The sequence below is a fragment of the Megalopta genalis genome, chromosome 13 (assembly GCF_051020955.1).
Source record: "Megalopta genalis isolate 19385.01 chromosome 13, iyMegGena1_principal, whole genome shotgun sequence".
In the NCBI taxonomy this organism is placed as follows: Eukaryota; Metazoa; Arthropoda; class Insecta; order Hymenoptera; family Halictidae; genus Megalopta; species Megalopta genalis.
The window spans coordinates 11,857,485-11,883,667 of NC_135025.1; the positions used below are offsets into that span (position 1 = coordinate 11,857,485).

General features: G+C 36.5%; 1 protein-coding gene across 9 annotated transcripts in view; it reads left to right on the forward strand.

Moving 5' to 3' along the window:
• Positions 1 to 26,183, forward strand: part of CASK (peripheral plasma membrane protein CASK) — a 599,783-nt gene that overhangs the window by 563,496 nt on the left and 10,104 nt on the right. For 7 of the 9 annotated variants that reach the window (XM_076526056.1, XM_076526057.1, XM_076526055.1 and 4 more), the window contains 4 exons: positions 8,820 to 9,057; positions 15,840 to 15,896; positions 25,497 to 25,616; positions 25,742 to 25,858. In XM_076526056.1, the coding sequence (XP_076382171.1) occupies positions 8,820 to 9,057; positions 15,840 to 15,896; positions 25,497 to 25,616; positions 25,742 to 25,858 (532 nt within the window). The remainder of the gene's footprint in view (positions 1 to 8,819; positions 9,058 to 15,839; positions 15,897 to 25,496; positions 25,617 to 25,741; positions 25,859 to 26,183) is intronic. The other 2 variants (XM_076526060.1, XM_076526061.1) reach the window with 1 other exon arrangement.

Sequence of the window (26,183 nt, forward strand, 5' to 3'; positions counted from 1 at the left end):
TCGATTTACCTGTTAATTAGAGCTGCTGCGTTTCGTTCACACTGCGATTACTATTGCCTTTGGGAATTTCTTTTATTGCGACAAATGTTCGCCCGTGAAGCTCTGTTCAGTTGATTTTCATCTCGGAAAAATACCTAATTAAATCATTCTCTCGTTACTTCTCCGAGCTTCATCTCTGATATGAATCTAATTTCATCTCTGTAATTTTCAAGTACGTCAAACTCGTTTTAACGTTCGACGATCATCGTTCAATCGACACTTTCAAATCCTTCTGTGAACATTCAGGATACCGACGCACACGAAACCCACGAACAATTACTAGACTGTGGATTTTATACATTTATGGCAGAAGAATTAGGAGAGTTCAAGAGTACTTACAACAATGACTAAATGATTAAACGAACTAATACGGTTTTTATTAACTTCTGTTTCTTGTGAGAAGCCGTTCATTTTGCACAACGAGCTGCACACTCGGGATTAATTACCAAACCGCAGATCTTTGTACAAATCTTTAGATTTGTTTCTTGAAAAATCAGAACGAGGAACAAATACCTCACAATTATTATTAACGTTATTAATTGATTACCAGACCGCGGATCTTTACGCAAAATAAAAATTATCCTCGCCAATTGCAACAAACACGGGTCAAATAATAATTGTTTCTTTTAATAGTTCTTTGAAAATTAAGAATTTCTTAAAAATTGTTCAAAAACTTCAAATTTGTTAGACTAGCAGAAATTAAAAGAAAAATTATTTAGGCTAGTAGAAAGTTCTTTCGAAATTGTTATTTAAGAGAAAATGATCAAACCACTCCTACAGTTCACTCATTGAACAACCAATTAGTAGGTCAATAAAAATTAATGAAGTGTTAACACTAGAACTACCATATCAGCCAAAACGACTGGTATCTGATTTTTCCTTCTGATATTATTAATATAAAAACTATTATTAATATAGTTTCTGATATTATAAAAATGTTTCCATACAAAACTTCTCGAGGAACGTTTTTGGTCGCGAGCATATATTCGTATAAAAATCGCACGAAATTTTTGTGTTGATTTACCAAAGTAACAATAAGAAGTTCATTCCGATTTTTAACTTATCATCCAAATTATGATTATAAATTATAAATATATTTTTACAATTTGAACAATCGTAAATGAACAACTTTGTGATGAACTCCGTAAATCTAAATAAATTCGATCTTGTCATTGCTATAGAACATTTTAGGGCTCGGTGGTCCCAGCGCCAATTTTCTCATTGTTTTAAGTTTCGCGGAACAATCTCGATTACAAATGCGTCGGTTAAACGTTGAACAACCGTACGAGTGCCATGAACGCGTAAAAATCCTAAGTCCACCGGCAAAGTTCACTCACAACAGTTCCACAGAAGAACCGACTCCACGGGAAACAATTCGACTTTCTCACCATACCACAGTCACATAGATGAATCCGATTAGTGCTTAGATGATTCGTTAGTCGCTTTTTACACGAAGAGACGCGACGAACAATAACGAAGCGCCTGCCTGTGCCGGGACCTCGGGTGTCGGGGACGAATCCCCGCGTCGACTGCATCCGACCGCGAAAGTGACAAAACGTTTCTCGCGCTGATATGCAGTGTCTGATCGCATCTGCCCAACGAGACGAAACGAAAGAAAAGCCAAAAAAGAAACCAGGAAAAGAGAATCTCGAGAGGCAGTATTCGTGCAGAGCTGGATTCCCGTGAAACACACAAATCTCATCCGCCCCACATATCACCCTCCACCCCTCACCCTTTTTCTATAACCACCGACAAGCCCTTTTTAAATTCATTACGAGTCATAGTAGCCGACTTGCGCTCCCGTTCGCCAACGAAGTTGCGCGGACAAAAGTCGCACAGCACTTTTAATATATCGTTCACTGTATACATCATTTATTCTATTTCCATCATACGCCGTTTGTTATTCGCACACTTTGTTACCGTAGAGAGCCCGAATGCATACTCTGCATATCGCGGCTTATTTTCAAAAGCGTGTTCCGTGTGCGTGTATGTGCGTGCGTGCGTGTGCTCAGTCCGCTGTGTTTACATACTGTGCAGCATCCAGTGCTTCAGCTTGTTCTCGAACGGAAAGTTGTCGTACCAATGATACTGACCTGGAGCAACCCGTGTATGTACATGCATCGCTAGATCAACTTGTTCGTTGCCAATGGTTTTTAATTAGGTCAAAGGGACGGCGCTCGGGAGCATCGGTGCTCGAGACAGGCGAGCCGAAACCAGTCGCGAGTGTATCATCTTTGACATCGTTTCAATGCTGTTTAGTATTTTGGCTCGCGTTCCAATGGCAAAGCTGATCGCTGAACTGCGGATCTTTGTGCAACATGACAATTTTCCAAGACGATCAGAAGAAACGGAAATTAGGTGTAAATGAATTGTTTCTTCGAATAATTTGAACGAGCTGCGAATTCTGCGACGATATCGTCTAAATTGCTTTTGTGCCTTCGCAATTTTACATTTCCGATATTTATTTTTGACGAGAAGTAAAATTGAAAATATTGAGACATGAAGGAAACAATAATTGTCTCGTTCTGTTAGGAAAATCGTTAATGTGTTGATATAGAAGTTTTACTTTATTATATTTATTATATTTATAATATATAACTATATTATATTTATTTACTTTATATTTATTTTCACTTTTACCGCCATGTCATTCATATGTGGCTGACGAAATTAGTTGCACGGATTTGAAAATTAATTTGTGCACTGATCTTTGTGCACTTAGATCTTCCTTGCGATTCATAAATGCATTGATGTCGTATGACATACCTTTTCAATCTTAATTTGATTCGATGAAATACCTTAACTTGATGATATTTTTGAGGTTATCTACTACGTTTACCTAATTTTGTTAGGATTTACAAAACTTAAGAATATTGAAAATGCATTAATTCATGTCACACACAACTTTTCAATTTTAATTCAGTGAGATAAGATACTTTACTTCGATGAAATTTTTGAGGTTATCCACTACGTCTTCCCGATTTTATTAAGATCCACGAAACGTAAGGATGTTCAAAATGCACCTGATGTCATACAACTTAACTTTTTAATCTTAATTTGATAAGATGAAATACCTTAACTTGATGATATGTATTTTTGAGGTTATCTACTACGTTTTCCTAATTTTGTTAGGATTCGCAAAACTTAAGAATATTGAAAATGCATTAATTCATGTCACAAACAACTTAACTTTTCAATTTTAATTCAGTGAGACAAGATACTTTACTTCGATGAAATTTTTGAGGTTATCCACTACGTCTTCCCGATTTTATTAAGATCCACGAAACGTAAGGACGTTCAAAATGTACTTCATGTCATACAACTTAACTTTTTAATCTTAATTTGATATATAAGATGAAATACCTTAACTTGATGATATTTTAGAGGTTATCTACTACGTTTTCCTAATTTTGTTAGGATTCGCAAAACTTAAGAATATTGAAAATGCATTAATTCATGGCACACGCAACTTAACCTTTCAATTTTAATTCAGTGAGACAAGATACTTTACTTCGATGAAATTTTTGAGGTTATCCACTACGTCTTCCCGATTTTATTTAGATCCACGAAACGTAAGAACGTTCAAAATACAACTTAATTTTTAAATTTTAATTTGATTACAACAAGTGTTGCTCTTTAGTTTAACAAAATCTTTGTGATGCACAACAGTCAAAGTGTTATCAAAATCATAGCTGCACCGTTACGCAATGTTCATTCCACAAATTCAGTCAGCATAACGATTCGCAGTTCAAAAGTCATATTACAAAATGCCGAAGAAAGAATATCCGCCATTCCATACGCGAAATGAATCAGTAGCAAAGCAGCTGCACTAGATCAGAGGTCGACTATGTTATTTCAGCCTAATGAAATTCGAACCGTAAGTAAAACGCTGCTTACAAACCGCGCAGAACTGTTTCGAGCCTGTCGAATGCCTCCCGAGCGCCGCAACGAACCACTTTCGTCGTGCAGACGTCGTTTTGTCAATGTGATTACCCAGAACGTGTATGTGACTACAGAATGGTGTTTTAGTTTCTTTCTAACTCGATCACTATCGCGACAAACCGAGAGAAGCAACTTCTCGCAAAAACCAGCGACACCGTATCAAGCAGACAATCTTTTCGACCGAGTTGCTCGGAAGTGTGCGAACCAATAGAACTAACGCTTTACGAATATGGAGACTCGATCGCGTTTCCCTTCAGCGGTCACATTGTAAACTGAGACCGGTTTAACTCAGAATCGACCGTTTCACACACACGCAAACTGTCGTTTGCAGTAAACGCTTCGCCGTGAAAAATGATCGTCGCTTCCGTGAAAACGATCTGCAGGACGTCGCACTCTGGCAATACATTCTGCGAGATATAGAGACGAATTCGCGTGCTAACTTTCCCTTTTAACCCTTTGCACTCGAAGCCATTTTAACAGTAAATCTAAAATAATCTTTCTGACTTACAGTAATTCCAATTTTACATGACAAAGTGCATTTTATGCATACGAAATTGAGTCTCCCGATTTATAGAACAGTTGTGTTTTTAATAATACTTATAATCTAAACTTCGATGATATAAAAGTGATATTAGAACGTGATACAATAATTTCAGCGGTGGCTCAGACTCACCACTCGAGTGCAAAGGGTTAACGTCGCTCGGTGACGATCAATTATTTCTGCGACCGGTTAGTTGACTGCTGATTTTCGTGCAGAATTTTTCGCATCGATCGAAAAGATCGAGAGTCAAAAGACTTTCTTTTATAACTAGACTACGGATTTTTATGAATTTGTGCATTTGAAACAATATGAAAATATTGGAGGCACTGACGAACACTGTTATGTGTTACCTTCAATCGATTCAAATCATTAAGAGAAGAAATACGTTTAGTAGTTTTTGAAGAAATAAATACGTTTTTAAATAGTTTTTAAAGAAATACATTTTTAAATAGTTTCTCAAGAAATACAGTTTCAAACAGTTTTTAAATAAATATATTTTCCAACAGTTTTTCAAGGAACACGTTTTTAAATAGTTTTTAAAAAAGTATATTTTTGAATACTTTTTAAAGAAATACATTTTTAAATAGTTTTACAAAGAATACAGTTTTAAACAGTCTTTAAAGAAATACGAATATCTATAATCGTTAGTAGGCGGCGGATCTCTATGCAAAATAAAAATGTTCATTAATTGCATGAAACACGAGTGAAATAAAAATGCATCTCTTCTTTTAATAATTTTCATCAATTGAAAATAATATAACAAGTGTTCTTGAACTCTTACAATATTTTCACTATTTCGTAATTCTCTTATCAATTTTTGCAATTTTAAACACGGCATAAGCTGCTGTCGTTAAGTCGTACACAGTGTCGAAATGAATTTGACTAAAGACACTTCAACTAAATATTTCTAATATCGAAGACTCGATGCATCGATCGTTCTTGATAATCGGGCATTTTTTATTCTAACTTCATTCCACGAAACTGATACTGCTTCTCTGGTACAAAGCTCTTTCCATTATGTCGTACCCGTTCAGTCTCTTATCTCAACTCTGTGCACGCGGCGAAAGAATCGAAATGTTCGATTTATACGCAAAACTACGAACGCAAAAGAACTTCGTCAAACACCCGAAGGAGACAAATTTAACAACTGGTATAGCAAAGCAGATCGTACAGTCGCTAAAAAACAAAGCAGCTGAAGCGACTGTAAATAAAAACTTGGAAGAAAAATAGTTATTTAACGCGAGGAACTTGCGAAATTGAATGGAATTCGAACCGATATGCTCGCGAAGCTAGAACTCCGTCGAAATGACAGAAAGAAAAATTGAGCTTTACATCCCAGAATGCTCGCAGAATACATTGCCACAGTTAGGAACACAGTATCTCGACCACCGTTGCCGCGGGTTCCCTCGAATGTCACGCGACTCAATCGGCGATGTCACGGACGAGCAGTTCAGCAGAGTGGGGGTAGAGGAGGCGTAGTCGACCGACGCGACGCAACCAATCGCAAACGCGGCAGCGTCCCCGGCAACTCTGCTGCCCCCTACCTCTGCTCTGCCGAGTTGCTCGGCCATGACGTCACCGATCGAGTCACGTGGGATTTGCGAGAGCGCACGGCAACGGTGATCTCGACCAGCACCGTAACAGAATTTGTCGCCGCAGTTGACGCAGTCTACGCGAATTTGATTGCGAAACGACTACACATCCTCTTTCGTAAAGTGTTTCAACGGTGCTTCGACGTGGCGGATCCGCATCGATCGCTGGTTAACATACGAGCCCGACAATAAAACCTGTATAAGACACTGTAATACCGATCGTCACGCACAGGGTGCTCCCGCTAAATCTAGCCAGCGTTTTTCTCGCAAGCACCAGTAAACGTTCGAAAAGAAACGAAAGAGGAGAAGGTTATACTGTTTCTTGTAAGCGATGTAACGTTTTCGTAACGTTTTCTGTGACGACTGTAATTTCTTTTGTCTGAATTATTTTTTTAGAAATGAAGATGATATAAATGCATGATGCATTTCCTAAATGGAAGATTTTTTGAATGGAATGCTATGCATTTTTTTATATCATATGGAGGCCTCGGTCAAAACGAATTCATTCGCATACGACGTCAAATGAAGGATTTCATGCACAAAGGAGTCATATTGAACATGCATCGGGTGCAGTTTATTGTGCTCTGGTGAACGTTCAATATAATTTGTTTGTGCACGAATGCCCCCATTTGACCTTGCAAGGCCTCGAACTTGATTATATCGTATACGAAACAATTCGTTTTGCACACACTTTCGTACGATGTAAAAAATTACGTAGCGTTGCATTTAACCCTAGAAAGATAACCATATGACAACGTACGTAAAAGATAACCATACGCTTCAGAGGCGCATGCTTTTCTAAGGCGTCAATTTTATACTAACAATGGATATTTATTTAAGTTAATCTAGTCATTTTAAAGGTTTGGCATTATTGTAAAAATAAAATGCATTTATATTATATTTTTTTATATTTTAAGTAATTTTAAACTTAAATCACTAGACCTCTATGAAAAATTAACAAAAATCAACAGTCTTCGCAGGCGCCTCTGCGACGTAGGTTATCTTTCTCGGGTTAAAGAAATGGAAATCGCCTTCGTTTCGTAAACAAAATAACGTAGATAAGAAAAAAATTACGGTCGTCGTCGCATTGCTCGCAGAACACAGTACACCTTTTTTCCTGTCACTTTTCTCTAATATTTATTTCGTCTACCGTTTGCTATTTGTAAGAAAAACGCTCGATGACCTCGTGTACTCGGTATTGGAGGAGAACGGGACGAGAGATGGCTGAGAATGACGCGTGTTCCTCCTTCCGAAGATCGTGAACGTCCCGCCGGCGTTCACGCGACACCGGAAGAACCTTCTTTTCTTAGAGGAGCATGATTGATCGCAGCTCTTTGCCAGAACTCTATCGCCTAACGCTTGCACACTTGTCGCATATCTTCGGCTTGTTTCGAAGCTTGTTGCCATGATCGACTTCATTTGCCAAATAGCCTTAGCCTAGCTGGAGTCGCAAAATCAAACACAGCGATCGATGCCGCGACGCGACGGAACGAGCCGCGTCCCCCCTCGTTCCAGGCCACGTTCCGAGGCAACGAGTAATTACTTCTAACGTGATTCTCTATTAACCTAAATGGTTTCGGTGATCCGAGTGAGAGATCGTTAATCTACCTTCCACCCTTCTCCGTACCCCCACCGACACCCACGAAAGAACCGTAACGGAATACCAATTTTCTTGCACTGTTGACATTCTTGTTCCTTCGGCTGTCTCTCCCGAAAGTTCGCTTCGCTTCGTCTTTGCAAACCGACTGTTATGATAGCGGAGCCGGTTACCGGGCGCTGACCCAATTGTCCGCGGCCTTTGGTTCGTTTTCGGGACATAATTAACTTTACATTTGTCGAATAAGACGTATTAAAATTTTTTTCTTGGAAATTGAACGAAATAAAGGTATACAAATTAAAAATTATTACTTTTATTAAATTTTTGTATTCGAAAATAAACAGAATAAAGAGACGAGAAATTGTGTTTATCGAAGGAAACATATTAAATTTTTTCATTCGAAAATAAACAGAATGAATAAAAGAATCGTATCTATCGAATAAGACATGTTAAATTCTTTTACTGAAAGATAAAGGCTTTAAAAGGATAAAAACATTAGAAAATAAAGCTAATGAAAGAACGAAGAAATTAAAAAATAAACAAAACAGAAGAATAAACGAGTTGAAAGATAAACAACATAAAAGAGTAGAAAGATTTAATATATCTTATTCGATAAATATAATTTTCTCATTCTTTTATTTTGTTTATCATTATTATTATGTCTCATTCGATGAACATAATGTTTTTGTTTCTCCGTTCTGTTTATTTTTCTTACTAAAAAGTGTGACACGTCTTAATCGATAAACATAAAGTTACTTATGCGAGAAAACAACGCAAAGGCACAGCGCCAGTTGGTTACAGTAACAGGCCCAAATGCAAAGAAATACCTAACGGATATCTGCGAAAGATTCGCTTCGTCGAAATCTTTCCAGTTGCCGAACCGAGATTCGAAGCCGAAACGAGCGTTCGCGAGCGGCCGACACTTTTTTGCGCCCCTCCTGCGACACCGTCGCGAATAACGATAATTATACTTGGATGTCACTTCACCGATTTCATATACAGAATCACTAATTATCGACTAGCGAGCATACGTGTAAAAAGTAACTCTCGAAGTGGCCTGTCCCCGTGGCAAGATTAATCGCAACCGGACTGTTTCTGACGCCGACAGATTTTCGTACGAGCGCAATTCGACTACGATCCGCTGGAGGACGAGCTGATCCCGTGCGCCCAGGCCGGGATCGCGTTCAAGACCGGCGACATCCTGCAGATCATCAGCAAGGACGACCACTATTGGTGGCAGGCGCAGAAGGATAACGCGGCGGGTTCCGCGGGCCTGATACCTTCGCCTGAGCTGCAAGAACGGCGCATCGCCTACATGGCGATGGAGAAGAACAAACAAGAACAAGGTAAACGTTCGCGTCGCGGCTGCTCGATAAACCGCGGGAAGTATCGTTTACTTGAAGATCGGTAGCGTTCGGTTGTGGTTCACTTGTCTTTCCGTTCTCCTAACTGTCAAGGTCGTCGGGATAGAGAATCGCTGATTCGAGGAGGGAAAACGCGCGCCTCGCACACCGGCGTTACAGTAAATTCTCCCGCATTGTCCCCGTCAGAGATTTGCCCGCGTTATCCCCGTGTTATTTCTACGCCCATACGCGTTGTTCCCAAGGTTCGCCGGAGTCAGACAAGCGTGCGATGCGGCACGCGACGCGTGAACTAGAATTCCCGGAATGACAACTCGTGACACGATAACGTCACTTTTTCGATTGTAACATTTTATAACCGAATTTGCTGTTTAACGTACCGCTGATAGTTTTCTGATTAAAATGAGACCAAACATGACATAGTTTGGACAGATATTTCTAATTACATCAAAGAAAATTAATCGCGATGTAATTGAATAAATACGGTCCACAGCGTGTCGTGTTCGGTCTCATTTTAATTGGAAGAATCTGATCAATATGGTAAGAAAATTTTCATCTATAAAAGATTGGAAATGAAAAAGTTAAGGCACCGGTTTTATTCCAGCGTTATTTTGTATTCGTGTTAATGTAAACCGATATGCTGGCCGTTGGCTTTTAAGTTTGTCGACTGTCCCGATTTTCGCTCTCTCTCTCTCTCTCTCTCTCTCTCTCTCTCTCTCTCTCTCTCGCAAGACGTCGGCAACTATAAAGGCGAGCCACGAGGATCGAAGAATCGTGTCTGGTCTTCCCAAGTTGTCCATTTCTCGATTCCAAGCTGAGGGACTATTTGAGAGAATTTACTGTATTCTCGCGCGAGAAGAAATCATCTTTGTGTTTACATTCCCCTTCTTAACCCTTTGCACTCGAGTGGTGACTCTGAGGTACCATTAAAATTATTACATCACGTTCCAATATAATATTTGTATTATTTTGATAATACTAATAATAATTTATATGTAAGCTTTGGCTTACATATAAAAAGATTGTTAAAAGCCTAACTGTTGTATGAGTCACAAGACTCAATTTCATATGCATGAAATACACTTTGTCGTATAAAATGGAAATACTATAAGTCAGAAAAGTTAATTTAGATTTGCAGTTGAAATGGCTTCGAGTGCAAAGGGTTAATAGCTGCCGCAGCTACTAACAGGAGAAATGTAAACACATAGGTGCTTTCTTCTTGCGTGAGAACGACACAGAAGCCCGAAATCATGGTCGAAGTGTAAGACATTGACGGATTTAATCGAAAATTTGTATGCAAAGGTTTTCATCGCCGCTGATTGCGAATTTGAATTTCAAATTTCAAAAAACATTTCACCGTCAGCGATGGAAATTATTTCTTCATCGTCCCCATCCCATCATCGTCGATGTCGATGACGCATCCTTTTTCTGCAAATATTTCGCATTTCAAGTGTTTAATTATCGAACCGGTGTCGTTATTTAAATGTCCCCTAACTATCAGAAACATTTGCTCTTTACTTTGCAACTTTTCCAATATAATTTTCGACGTTGTCCAATAATGTGGTCTCTCGCGAACATCTCGCAACAATTTCAATAATTCGGCACGATTTTGAAAAAAGTTATTCCGTTTTAAATATGTACTTTCGTGAGCCAGTGCATTATACGTTGTCGCATCAAAAATAGTTATAATGGATAAATGTGCGACTCGATCTAGCCAATTTTTTAACGACAGCAAGATAAAAGTATAAACTATCGCTGCAGTAAGTTCAACGGCAGAAAGTTACGGCCATAACTTTCCAATAAATGCATTAACATTTCCTCTCATATAATTTGAATCTACAATTTATCGGTTTACAAATGCAACAGTTAACGATTATTGATACGTTTGCGCTAGAATATTGTATTTACCACCAGGAACAATATCCATTTTACAGAACCAAAAAATAACGCCTTCCACAAGAAGACTTGAGCTTTACACTTTGCACTTCGCAGTGTCGCTCATGCTCGCGAGAAATGATTGCAGAACAAAGTCGAGGTTCGAAATGCAATTGTTACTCGGGTATAAAATTATGGCTCATTCCGTTTATCCCGGTCTATAGGGGCGTCGTTAAAGATAAATAAGTAAGCTAAAATCTCGTCGCCGACAATTTGAATTTTTGGGGTTTTGACCATGATCTCGGGCTTCTGTACCGCTGTGCGTCGAGACCGAGCGGCGTGATTCACGGTGACACTGTCTTTCTGGAAAGTGGCCGTCGACGAGATCCCTTTGATCTATTTGCCGCCGGAGATCCGTGTTGGTAGTGCAGTCTCGTTGCGTACGGTTAGCGTCGTGACATTTCCCAGACGTCGGCAAGCTTTGTACGGTCTCCAGGGAATTGAAAACATTCCGAGGCGCTTCCGTTTTCAAGATGTCGAATTTATTGCTCGAGAATGAATGCTTCACGCAGAAGAATACATTTATTCTGCGAGATGTTTCTTAATCTGTATTTATAAATCATTGATCTTGAAAATGTGCATCTGAAAGTGCAGTTTTCAAATGAATCTGAATGGAGATTATTATATGGATGGATAATGAAGTTTTCTATAAAATTGAGATAAACGAGGATTTTGGAAATTAGCTGTAAAAAAAAAATAAGAATGCCACCAATAATGCAAAGCGTTATTTTTGTTACAAGGTGACGTGCAAATGAATTTAACAAAATGAGAAATTATTTAACAAAATGAGAGACGAAAGAAAAATGTGAATTTTTTTCTTTTTTGATAAAACAACTCCATCTGAACAATTTTGTTTAGTTATTCCGTGGTCAATACAAGTGCTGTAATTTGTTGCTTATTTATCGACCGAAAGATCGTACGATAAAAATATATGTTTGCACCGCGCAACTAATTGCTATATAACCACTAACTGCCATATAATAGTGCAATCAAAGTTATGAAATCATTTAAAACGTATAAATTGGAAATTACATATAGATTTATGCACAGTTTCAAATATGCAATGATGCGATCACAAGGATTATTCTCTCTTAACGCTATTTTTGTCAAATCAACTTTATAATCACTGTACGTGAAATTTATTAACAGCGATTGAACATGGAAAATAATTATCAATTAAAATTAAAATTGTCGATTGAAAAAACACGTTGGTAAAAGTAGAGATTGAAAAGAACAAATGATTCGATTACCATATGCAACGAGGATGCATTGCTTTACATTGGAGTGCATTTCGAAGTATCACCAAAAATTTCCAGGATATGGGAATGAAATTGGATAGAACTGCATTAAAGTAACACTCCCCCCCCCCCGCCCCCCTGTGTCGTCGAGGACAGCGATATTCGTTCAATATACGAAGCAGACTAGCAGAGTATGCATCAGATTACGTTTGGTCGCATTTCCAAATTGTGTTCGTCTTTGGTCATTCGCTCGTTTCATTTTTCCAATGCCAAAGGTATTCCAGTGAAGATCACCAGGCTAACTTTTCACGATATACATACATGGTATGCCCGTACATTCTTATCGCCGTTTTCTACGCATTTCCGATAGTGCAATTAAAAAAAAGAATGCATTGGAAAAAAGTGCAATTAAAAAAAAAATGCAAATAATATTCGAAAGAAAATTTTATCTTGGTCGACCACTTGTTCGCATATTCTTGACTCTGGAAAAATTATTTTTTGCGTAAAAATATCAAGGTCACTTTAACTTGAGAACCTTCTTTTAGAATAAAGAGCTCCGCTCTTTGTAATTAGACTTTTCGTTGTCGTTGTAATTAGGGCGTCTCGGTTTATGTTATCACATGCACTTGTTGTTTTTATTCGTATTATATTACAATACCTGGCAAGATTATTTCTTTCCCAAGATCACTTTTTCGGAATTATCAAGGTCATCGGTGTTAACATAATGTAATTTGTAGAAGATTAAAATTACGTTTGCGCGAAATTTTCAAGTTTGAGGTCATTGTAAAGTCATAGTATGACACGCTAAGATGTCGAAAGCATATGGTGTCATTTAAAAAATATTAATATAAATGATAATATAATAATATATAATATAATATAATGTATAATATAATTTAATAGAAATTTTAATTGTAGTGAATTTTTATAGAAATTTGAATCGTAATAAATTTTTAATTTAAATCGTAATACATTTCTAATTTAAGTAGTATTAAATTTTTCATTTAAATTCTAATAAATTTTTCATTTAAATAGTGCTAAATTTTCAATTCAAATCGTAATACATTTTTAATTTAAATTGTAATACATTTTTAATTTAAATTGCACTAAATTTTCAATTCAAATTGTATAATACATTTTTAATTTAAATTGTAGTAAATTTTCAATTTAAACCGTAATAAAATTCCAAGTTTTTAATGCTAATGAATTTTAATATATAATTTAAATTACGTTTTAAATTTTAATAATCTTTGAGAGGAATCTAAAATTATAATTTTGTACAAAGATGACATTGACATTTTCACGTAAAGAGCATTTTTCGAAATTTAAGAATATAAGAATACGTAGCCTATACCAAGCAACGATCAAATTTCGTCTGAAATATATTTTAATTGCACTACCGAAAACGTCTGAAAAATGGTGACGAACTGAACGGGCGCACCCTGTGTATCCATAACAATGCCACCAGGAAAAGAGAGTATATCGTCCTTTTGATTGACTTGTAGCGTAAGATCGAACGTTTAGGGTAAATCATAGGTTCCAGCAGATCGCATTGTATCGAACGGTCAAAACGATGTCTGAGGAAAAGAAAAAAAAAAGAAATATTTCGCGTTTAAATACCATTGCCTTATCGATCCATTTCTCAATACCTATCACGTTTAATTCTTCGATTTGTCTCCACTATTCTCGCTACTGTCATGAAACGAATGTGCTGGTGAACATGATGTCATGTATGTGTTATTAGCTGTGCGCAGGTTGTCAATGAAGCATGTAGTATCGTTTGATGTCAGTCATTTTTTACCGTGCTCGCGCGGAAAACCAATTTTCCTTTTTCGATAAGGGACGAGCGAAACTTCGCGTAATCGTGGCCGCGCGAGAAACGATTGGAAAATCGATCCGGCCTTCCGTCGAATTCGCGGTTCCATTTTCGAGAAAATCGAGAACGTCGAATCATTCGTATCTTGTACGCTTTCTTTCGCCGTAGACGTACAATTTTGTTCGGGTAAGTTAAGAGCTTAAAAATTAAGATGCTCACGAAACGTCATTGTCATTTCTATTTCAGATGAATGCGTTCATAATCGACTCCTTGGTTCGTTAATCGTTCTAGAGAACGTTGAAAGTGTTTGTGAACTAGCGTTTCCGTTTGTGTTTGTTTTCTGTTTCTTTTATTTAACGATTGAATGATTACATTACGATCTAGTAATTTCGTTTAACAATCGTTTAGAACGTTGTATATAGAATGACGAGCTAGACTATACCCTGATATGTTCTTCGAACTTTTACAGACCCTGGAAAAATGGTGTTCGGACACTTTTTAAATTGTTGTACATTTTTTTTCAAACTGGTCTGTGTGACTTGAATTTTTTGAAGCTGTTGGAGAGACTAGTTTACTGTAGAATGAATGAAATGTTTTTTTTTTGTTTAATTTTGCTGTTACTTGGAATGATTTTCCAACTTCATCATCTGAGCCTACGATGAAAATTTAAAAAATTAATTTTGCAGATCTCGGTGACTTATTACAGCGATATTTAAGCGAAAACTCAAGAAAACGTTGTATTCGTATATTTCCATGTTAGAATTCATAGAAAGTAGAGATATACAAATATGGTAATTTTGGTTGCATTTCGTGAAAAACTGCGATTCTCGCCATCTTTAATTGTTTGTGAAGAGACATGAATTTTTGAAGATTCTTTTCGTCCCTCCAAATAATGGCAAAATTTAAAAACGATATTTTAGTCATTGTACCGTAAACTAATCCCTCTAACATTTATAACATATTATAACATTTATAAAACAGTCATTTGGTGCAGTTTTAAAAAGTTATTGCATTTTAAAAGATGACCGAATACTTTTTTCCCAGGGGTAGTAGTGTCATATCATTGTTCGAATAAACTACACGCATGAACCATGAAATAATCATCGATTGTCGATGGAATATGGAACTTTTGCTGCAAAAATTCAATTTCATACACGACAATAGAATTTTCAAAAATGATAACAATATTTTCGATGTAGGGAGGTGGAGCCGATCACCGTGGGGTATCCAATTAATTTTAATTAATTCGGGTGTAATTCATTTTACATTCATCGAGTAGAACATATTCATATCTTTTCTCATCCTCTTATTTCGTATATTTTTGAATGAAAAAATGTAACACGTCTTGTTCGATAAAATACAATTAATAAAAATGCCATTAATTTCACAATGATCGAATAAGCCACATTAATTTTTGTTCACTCAAAAATAAACGAAATAAAAGAACAAACAAATTTAGCACGTCTAACTCGATGAATATAAAATTCATTATGCCCGAGAACAAACCAAAGCCACCTCACAGTAACCGGCTCCGCTACCCTATTTGTTACGTCCAGTTGAAAAAAGAAAAGACTGAATCGGAAGAAGGAGTGAAATGTTCGCGATTAATTCTTGCGATTAGTGGTCGCGCTTACGATTCGGAAGTTGAAAAGAAGAATTTGGTCAAAGAAGGGGGGGTTAGATATCACGTGGGTAGCGAAAGAACGGTACGGTAGCCCTGGGATCAAATAATTAGCTGCAGTGATACACTTGTTGTGTTGTGTGTTGTGCGGGGCTAGATGCTGAAGGAGAAGGAGGATGTTCTTCTCACACCGAAGGCTGCGACGGTTCGACAGGTATGACTCTGCCTTCAGGTATACAGTGCGTAGAGTCACGTAGAACCGTGTAGTCCGCATGAAGTACAAAATACTCGTTCCGTGCTTTCGATGCACGCATTAATTTTGTGACGGGAGTTCCGAGGAACGCTTTACTGTAGCTGAAACCAATAATACAGGAACGACTTTGGTGTCATCCACTCTCTGAATGAAAAACAAAACGCAATGACCGGGAACGCGCGAGCCAACCGCAAGCGATCAACAACGAATGAAAAAGAAAAAAAAAAGAAACATGAGAGAAGACTCGTCGACAGCGTGAAATCATTCGACGTCACTTCATCGCAGGGGTCTCAGACGACTGACCGCTTCGAGATTTTCTTTCAGGAAAGTGGAAGTGGCGGAATTACCCATCCGCGCGCCCGATACACGCGTGAAAATTAATTTATATAAATTCATAAGAGAAATTAGTTTATATAAATTCGTATGAGAAATTAATTAATATACATTTATAAGAGTAATTTATTGATTCAAATTTATAGTGAAAATGGGGATTTGCTGTAGAGTGGTGGTGGGGGGACCTCGCAAATGGGCTCCGTTGGCTATCTAATGGGATCATCCAATCCCATTTGTGAGTCTTTCCCCCACCAGTCCACAGCACATTTCTATTTCTGCTACAAACTTAAACGAATGAATCTCTCTTATGAATTTGTATAAATTAATTTCCGAGTCACTGAACACGCTAGACACCAATCGACGCCGCTGTCCTTGATTAGAAATTCCAAGAGCGGTCAAGCATCTGGGACCCCTTGCTTCATCGTCACGAATCGTCTGGACTTGGCATAGTCAATGATGCTTCCCTAATTGTATGCATCCCAGTTTCCGCTCTCTTGGCACCCCATTGTCGTCCCCGTGTTAGAAGTGACACGAAGAATATTTTCGACGCGCGCCCCGCGTTCGCAGGAAAGTAAGTCAGTTCTGACTTCGGTGGAGTGGGGATAAATGACGCATGCGCCGCGAGTCTCGTACGGAAAAGTGACACGCTTGACGCGTGTACATTATAATGAGTAGACCGTGGATTTGATGCAATTATGACAAAAGTGAGAAGGTGTAACTTAAGACAGTGAAAAAGTTGAGATGATTGAAAAATATCAATGCACTTGTTACAACCGATTGAAATTATGAAAGAGAGAACGAAATGTCTATCTGGCTCTCCAATCTCTTGCGATTGATGCAAAAAATTTTGATTTTGCATGCAAATCAGCCGTCTAATAATTAGTGTTGTTGGGCAGAATGCTTCTTTAGCGCTTTTCGCAGTGCCGCAGTTAGCCAGCAGCACTACAGTGTCCTCTCCGCTACGAAAAGCACTGAAAAAACATGATGTCTGACAACATTGATTATAATCCTGAACTACAAGCACAGAGGCGCCAGTCGCGTCGCGATCGTAGTTCAGAATTATAAGATTCACTCGGTAGACGCGCCGCGCCGCTGTGCGCGACTCCCGGCGCATGCGTCATCTATCCCGACCCCTTCCAAGTCAGACCTGACTTATTTTCCTGCGAACGCTACGCGCGACGCTATACCTGGCAACAAATATTTAACCGGACTCGTGATTGTCATTGTTCAAACAGTAATTTCTTCGTTAATTCAAAACGTAAATATATGAGCCGTTCAATTCTTTGCTAGAGTGATTTAATATTATTAAATCATATTTAATTTAATATTTTTTGTTTTTTATCGTTTTAAATCGAAACTTGGAAATGGCTTACATGAAAGAGTTAAAACAATGTTTTATGTTATTGGGTTTTATAGGATTTTCAGTTCATCTTTGATTATTCAGAAATTATTTTTTGCTTATTTACATTATTATTACTTTCAACGGTTTATGTATTGTGCAATTATGACGAAAGAGTTGACGATATTATACAGAAAATTATACAAAATCGAAGTAACATGGTAATACTTTCGAACGATGAGGATGATAATAGGGATTTGCAAATAAATGTTGCTTGTGAAACAAACGAACGTGTGCGCGTTTGCATTAACATCGCATGAATGGTTACTGAGAAAGATCTTTAATAAGGTAAAAGTACCTACTACGAAACGCTGCCTCAATCGTGACTTTAATTTCAAATAAAGAAAGGAAAGAATTGCGTAAGTCGAATGAAAGAATCGTGAATTCAACAGGTAACTGAGGAGAAAAATAATAGTTGCAGCAAGCAAAAAAATGCTCGAGAATAGAACAGAAGAATGAAAAATGAGAAAATGTAATTTTACACTTTGGATTAAATTTATAACGTCGATGTTATATAGTTTATAGTATACAAGTTTGTTTTATTACTAACAGATATAAAAGAATGAAAGAGAAAATGAATTATTCACTTAAACGCTTTCTGCTCAAATTAAAATATATAATAATATCGATGCTCTTGTAGTTAAGATTATTTATGAATATGTTGCTTTTTGAGATACGGGAACGTAATATGACAACGGTGTTCCTTAATAGGTACATGCTCGTACTTCATCATTTCACTCGTATTATTTTCTATTCGCATTAAATAAATATTAAGCAAATATAATTTCGGTACGTTATCTAGAAAAAGTAGTAAAAATATATTTAACAATAAATACTTTTAATTGTAATAAAGTCGATGGTAATCTCATAATTCCTGAAAAGCTTTCCGTAACCGGCACTTTAACTTAAACAAATAAGTAAACAAATGATTATTTGAACAAATAAGCTTGATCGGTCCGATCGAATGCATGTTGCCAGGTGTCGCACGTCGTCGTAAAATCTCTGCTGAAAAATGGAAATCGCGACGTTTGAAGCAGTCGGACGAGGTGTACTCGCAGACAATAGCGTTTTGTTTGGGTAAAATTATTGTGTTTCACTGTGCGAGCTTCTGTTACAGTTCTGTGCATAGAAATTGGTTAATTGATATTGAACGTTAAGAATGATTGTTTGGGCATGTTACACATAACACGGTTCGAAACGTTCGCCGCTGCTGCAGAATCGCGCGTACAACTGCGGGGGTGTCATTGCACTATGTTTCCTGTCGATCGTCTCGCGCGAGTAAACTGGCTTCTTACACGTGACACACAGCAAAGATCGACGATCCCCGGATTTTCTGAATTACGGTTATCATCCGATCATCGAATTGGAACGAGCTCGATCGGACGGTGTACCTTGGTAACATTAACGATCCGCGGACATTAGAGATCCCGATAGACCTCTAAATAAAATGCTGGTGGAGTATTGTGCCAAATGCCAGCGCGACAGTTGACCAACATTTTCATCCTGCAGTAGCTGATAATATCAATGTACAGATTGACTCACTATAACGCGGGCACAACTTTCGTCGCAACTTGCAAGACACATCGGAATTTAAAGTTTCAAAGGATTTAAGTATTTTGACTCTAAAATCCGAATAAAAAGTAACTTTTTTTTTTTGTAAATAGGAAATAATAAACGATTGTTATATCGAATAAATTATTTACCAATGAAGCATTCAGTTCGAAATATATATATTTCAAAATTAATATATATATATATATATATATATATATATATATATATACAGGGTGTTTCAAAATTATGTCACTTCCGGTAAATGGGTTCCTAAGATCATTTGAAGTAACTTTTTCCTTAGCAAAAATGCAATCCGCGGCTTTGTTTACGAGTTATTCACGAAAAACAGTGACCAATAAGAGGCGAGCTCGGCATGCGTGAGGCGACCGAGCCAATGAGTGGCCGCTTTGCACCACCAGAGCTCCCGTCTCATTGGTCAGTGTTTTTCGTTAATAACTCGTGAACATAGTCGCGGATTGCATTTTCGATAAGGAAAGAATTACTTCAAATAACCTCAGGAACCCTTTATTTCCCGGAAATAACATAATTTTGGGACACCTTATATATAATATTATTATACATATATTTCGAATATTATCATACATTATATTAACTTGCAATATAATGTATAATTATTATAATATATAATAATAATAAAAATATATAATTATTATAATATATAACGTGCAATTTGTTATTCATTACTTGAAATGAAATTTGTCCAACTCTGTTAACAATATTTATGCCACATTCAGTTCACGATGGAAGCTGTGCCCGTATCTTGCAGAACGCAACCGACCAGTCATTTTCACTAAGCAATCGTCCATGTTAAGACCGAGCTGACGACAGTTTCTCAATTAGTAATCGAGACGAGGTAACGCAAAGAGATCAACGACAAACTGAGAGACAGAATTTTCCATGGCAATTATCTCGGGACACGCCGTTCTCCGTAGACAGATCTTGAACACTTTGTTGTTCGTGAACATCGGCGAAGCGGTAGAGTCTCTTTGCTTAACTATAATCATTCTGTGCAGCAGGATACTCTTCGCGCGACACAAAACATGTTTTCTCGCGGCGTGCTTCGATGCATGCTCTCGCTACGTTTCATGCACCTACGCTTGTTTCACACGATTCCACTCGCAAGCACATCGTCACAGCGTCATCATGATGAACGTTCGAACGAGAACTGGATCCTGAATCGATATCGCGGTAGCTCTGGTCCGCGAAACTCCGTTATAGAGATAGTTTTCCTAACGCTATATATATATATAGTGTTATATTATAATATAACCTCGGACAGTGGCGCTTGGGTCCATTTGGGCCCGCAGTTTGAAACGTTTTTGACAAATCAAAATATATATGTGCTAAAAGAATAGTTAAATTAAAAATTGAAATTTACGAATCAATATTAATCCTCGGGTCCATTTGGACCCACAGTTTGAAACGTTTTTGACAAATCAAAATATATATGTGCTAAAAGAATAGTTAAATTAAAAATTGAAATTTACGAATCAATATTAATCCTCGGGTCCATTTGTACCCACAGATTGAAACGTTTTTGACAAATCAAAGTATATATATATATATGCTAAAAAAATAGTTACATTAAAAACTGAAATTTAGGAATCAATATTAATCCTCGGGTCCATTTGGACCCACAGTTTGAAACGTGTTGGACAAATCAAAATATATATGTATGAGCTAAAAATATAATTAAATTAAAAATTCAGTACAAATATTTTTATTTAACTATCTAGTGTAAAGTTACTTTAATTCTGTTATTAATTTATTCACAGTTATTTTGCCACTGATTTCAACATTCACATAATCCTAAGTGCACTGAATTATATTTTTGTCAAAAATGTCCGTCGTTCGAGTGTTAACATTAAATGTACGATTATTTTATATTACTTTATAAAATCAGCAATAATATATTTATACGGACTTTTAGCGATTGTTATTGCAGGATTTGTCTAGAGGAAACGAATCTGTTAAATAATTTGTTCGCGGATGTATCTTTAAAATCTCTGTAATAGGGAAAATAATAAAATTTGAACGGGCAAGCCTAGCGTCGATTACACGTTTCATTGATATTAACGATGGAGCTTTTCATTTGCAAAACGATTTTCAGTCGTACTAATCGCGGGCTCGTTCAACGTCATCATGGTCGTGCTGGTGATCGCGACACCAATTTTCAAGGTCTACGCATTAGACTACCCGGTAGTCCTCTTCTTTTATCTTGTGACCTGCTGGAACGCCCATCTCACTGTGGGAATCCCACTTCCCTCCTTATGGTTATGGCTTCTATGTAAACTGGCTGACTTGAATGAAATCTCTTTTACCATTTAGACAAGAATACGCTTACACGGAGATTGACATTCTACGGATAGTAGCTCTTTATACTTCTATTGCGCGTACAATGCTAATTGTTCGAACGTTTCCGAGGAGGATGCTGACTAGCATAGAGACTGCTAAGTGTTTGAATATATATTATACAGGGTGTCCCAGGTTTTTTAATGTTCAAACTTTGTCAGTGTATTCTATGGCACAAAGTATGGGAAAAATGTTATGTAAACATAGGTCATATAGAGCTTTATTAAGAAGTTATAACAAAAATTCAGAATAGGAATAGTAATCAACTAAAAATAAAAATAAAAAATAAAAAAAGATCTTCGATCGATGTCAATCATGTATTGTCAACAACGGTTATTAATACATTTCGAAATGTATTAATAAACACAGTTTACATAAACACACGGCATGTGCTGATCTATTCAAGCCAATGCTCGCAGTAACAGCAAGTTGATTACTATTCTTATTCTGAATTTTTGTTATAACTTCTTAATAAAGCTCTGTATGACCTATGTTTACATAACATTTTTTTCTTACTTTGTGCCATAGAATACACTAACAAAGTTTCAACATTAAAACCTGGGACATCCTGTATATACAGGGTGTTAATAAAAAACCGTTCAATATTTATACGGTATATAGGATACATTGTACCGAGTAAAGAAGCTTTAGTAAACATAGGTCGAAAGATCAACCGTTTCTGAGATATAAACATTTTTGTTTGCTAATATCACGATCGACTTACTACCGAATTTTCGATGTTTACAAAAGCTTTTCCACGTGTCCACCTTCGATTTCTACACACGCTTTGCACCTTCTTGTCGCAGAGTCGCGAACTCTCTCGAAGATTCTACGTTTCTATTGAATTGTTTGACAAGCATGGTGGATTCGGTTACGTAATTCTTCTAAGTCATTTATCGGCGAGGAATACGCTAGGCTTTTTAAATGTCCCCATAAGTAAGTCAATCATGATACTAGCAAACAAAAATGTTTATATCTCAGAAACGGACGACCTTTCGACCTATATTTAGTAAAGTTTTTTTACTCAGTTCACTGTATACTATGTACCATATAAATATTGAATGGGTTATTTTCGAACACCCTGTATATATATAGGATATTTATTTTGCCCTGCACATTAATATATCTCCATTAGATTTACAGATATAAAAAGATGCGTCAGGAGAACTTTGTTTAGTTCAAAGCGAAAAATATTATGACTCGTGTCTCTTTTCCTCCAAGGTCTTTTTTGATAAGCATTGAAGGTCATCGCATATTTCTTTGCACATTGACTACTACTTTTTATAGCGCAGCACTGTGGTGCACATCGAGACGAACACAACGACCTCTGACACGGTGACCTTTAAATAACCTTGAATGGAAAATCACGCGATTTTGAAGGCAATCAAGAAATTTAGAAATTGCTGTTTTTCATAAGTAATCAATTTATGTCGCCTTCAATACTTGGGGAAAAGTGACCTTGAGAGAAAAATTCATGAATCACAGTATTCTTAGCTTTGAACTAAGCAAAGCAGTCTTGACACGTTTCTTTATATTGGCAAAAATAACGATGATATTTTTACATGTGTGCAGGATAAAATAATATATATTATTATTGTTATTGTTATTATTATTATTATTATTATTTCGTATATTACGCAGGGTGTTTCCTTAACGTTCGCACACATTTTTTGAACACATCTGTCGATCTGACAAAAAAATGTTTCCAACAGAAGTTTATCGATTTTCTGTTGGCTACATGATAAAATATTGAATTCAACGAAATTGTTATTTTTTTAATACAAAATCGAGATCGCCTTCAAGTTTCTTTTTTTTTAAAATGGCATTGCATATTCTTTATTTCATATTATTGTAGTTCGTGCCAAGACGAATTCAACGACATGCTGTAACATGATCTTCGGATGAGCACGAACTGAGAAATTATCGAGTTCGAACAGTTGAAACTTGTCAAAGATGAAAATTACTTTATTTTAAGATACATCAATCGGTGGATCGATAAGTTTGTTATTATACATAAAATGATCGCCACGTAAATTCAAATAATATAGAATGATAGATACAACAATAATTCCGTGGAACATTTGTAATCTCTCACAAACGATATGGGTTAACTGGCGACAAAATCATGTTACAATCTACGTTCACAGTGGAATCTATGTTCTAGTTGTAACAGCAATTAGCACATTTCGGTCTGTGTTACCGCATGCGTCCAAAGGTCGTGCTATAGCGGTTCGTTGAATTAATCTTAATACGAACTATAATGATATGAAGCAAAGAGAATAGGCAGTTCCATTTTTAAGAAATGAAGGCTATCTAGATTTTTTTATCGAGATAATAACAATTTTCTTAAATTGAGCATTTCATTACGTAGCCGACAGGAAACCAATAAATATTTGTACGAAACATGTTTTCGTCAGATCAAAAGAAGCGATCGGAAATACGTGTGCGGAAGTTAATGAAACACCCTGTGTACAGATGTATATCACACGTCACACTTTGGTCGAGTTAAAAGGAACGTGCGTTATGAATGTCCATAGCAATATTACATACGTATATTAATTAATACGATACAGATATTACTTCCTCTGTTTTGTTCTCATCTGTACATGTTCACGGAATAATTTTTATATCGCCGGAAATCTATTCTTTATCTATTTCTAATCGACTTTCTGGTTATACGCAGGGTTGCCTTAACACGTTCACTGTCGAATTCATCCCCGTTCACGCTGGCATACACCTCGTTAAATCTATCGTACGAAAATTCTGCATTTTTAACGATGACTATTTTATATTGATTGTACGCTGTGAAGTTGTGCGTTTATTGTACCGTGAAGGTTGACCATTGGTCCGTGGTAGTTAACGTGTTAATGTGCGGAAAATGTTGTAAAAATGGACTTCATAACTTACTCGGAATTCTACGGTTTCGATGAAAATTTACTATTGTTGTGTCGCAATTATTATTATTATATCGCAAATATTATTATTATTTCGTAAATATTATTATTATCTCGTAAATATTATTATTATTATATCGCAAATATTATTATTATTTCGTAAATATTATTATTATCTCGTAAATATTATTGTTATTATATCGCAAATATTATTATTACATACTAAATATTATTATTATTTCGTAAATATTATTATTATCTCGTAAATATTATTATTATTATATCGCAAATATTATTATTATATACTAAATATTATTATTATTTCGTAAATATTATTATCTCGCAAAAATATTAGTACTATTTCGTAAAAATTATAATCTCGAAAATATTATTATTATTATTACGTCGCAATTTTTGCGATTATTAATGACCAGAAAGCTAAGAATCCTCGAGATCCGAAATCCATTTTTTCAACATACTTCCCATATTACAAAAACAGCTTGCATACATTGTTCTCTTTGCAGTTAAATATTTCTGTAAATAATTTTGCTAGAGTATCGATGAATCAGTCAATTGAACGGGATCGTGTAACGTAGAGTAAGACCGTGTCAGAGAGAACACGGATCTGCGAAACTATGTATGATAGCGCGTTAGACAAATTTTAATCGTATCGAGATATTTCAAGAGTAACATTCGAGCTTTATTGTTTCATGGCTGTCTAACGAATAGACGAAATATTGTTTCCACGGTTGCATTTGATCGATTGAATACGATTCCGATGAGTTCGAACTCGTTTCTTAATTTGTTCCTTAGTTCTGTTGTTTTGGTAATGCAGCATAAACGATGATACATTTTATAGTAAATCTGCGGGGAATCGATTTGAGGCGCGCAAAAAAAAATGGGACCAGGATCTGTTTCCTCTGCAGAATATTTTTTGTTTTGGTCGGTCTCGACGTCGTTCGACTCCTGCCAAATATATGTAATTAACGAATTGTTCGCGTTTTCCAGTGAATTGCTCAATATTTGGCCGAAAAAAGAAGCAATACAAGGATAAGTATCTCGCAAAACACAACGCAGTGTTTGACCAGCTGGATCTGGTCACCTACGAGGAGGTCGTTAAGCTACCCTGTAAGTTCAACCATCGTTTCTATCGTTACTCGAGAAACCCTCGGCTTCTACGCAATGTCGTTCGTTTTTTCAACTACTACATTTTCGCGTTTGTTTTGTAATATTTTCAACAAATTTTTCCGCAGATCCTGCATTCCAGCGGAAAACACTAGTCTTATTAGGAGCCCATGGTGTTGGTCGTCGGCATATAAAAAATACGATCATCGCAAAACATCCCGACAAATACGCCTATCCTATTCCACGTAAGTAGATACTGCATTTTACCAATCATTTTTCTAAATTTATAGAAAATATGCAATCAGCTGAATTGCTCTTACGAGATTACACTTTATTAGCTGTTTTAGACTATTACTTCTCAGTTGTGAGAACAATTCTATAATTTAATTTAATACATATATAATGTATTGGGTTGGCAACTAAGTAATTGCCGATTTGTTCAATGAAATAACAAATTTCTTTTTACTTGGAATGAAGTTTAATCTGTAATGTATTTTCCATTTTGTTCGACGACCTTTTGCCGTCTCTCCGACAACTTGAAAATTCCACGCTCGTAGAAAGTCTGATCCT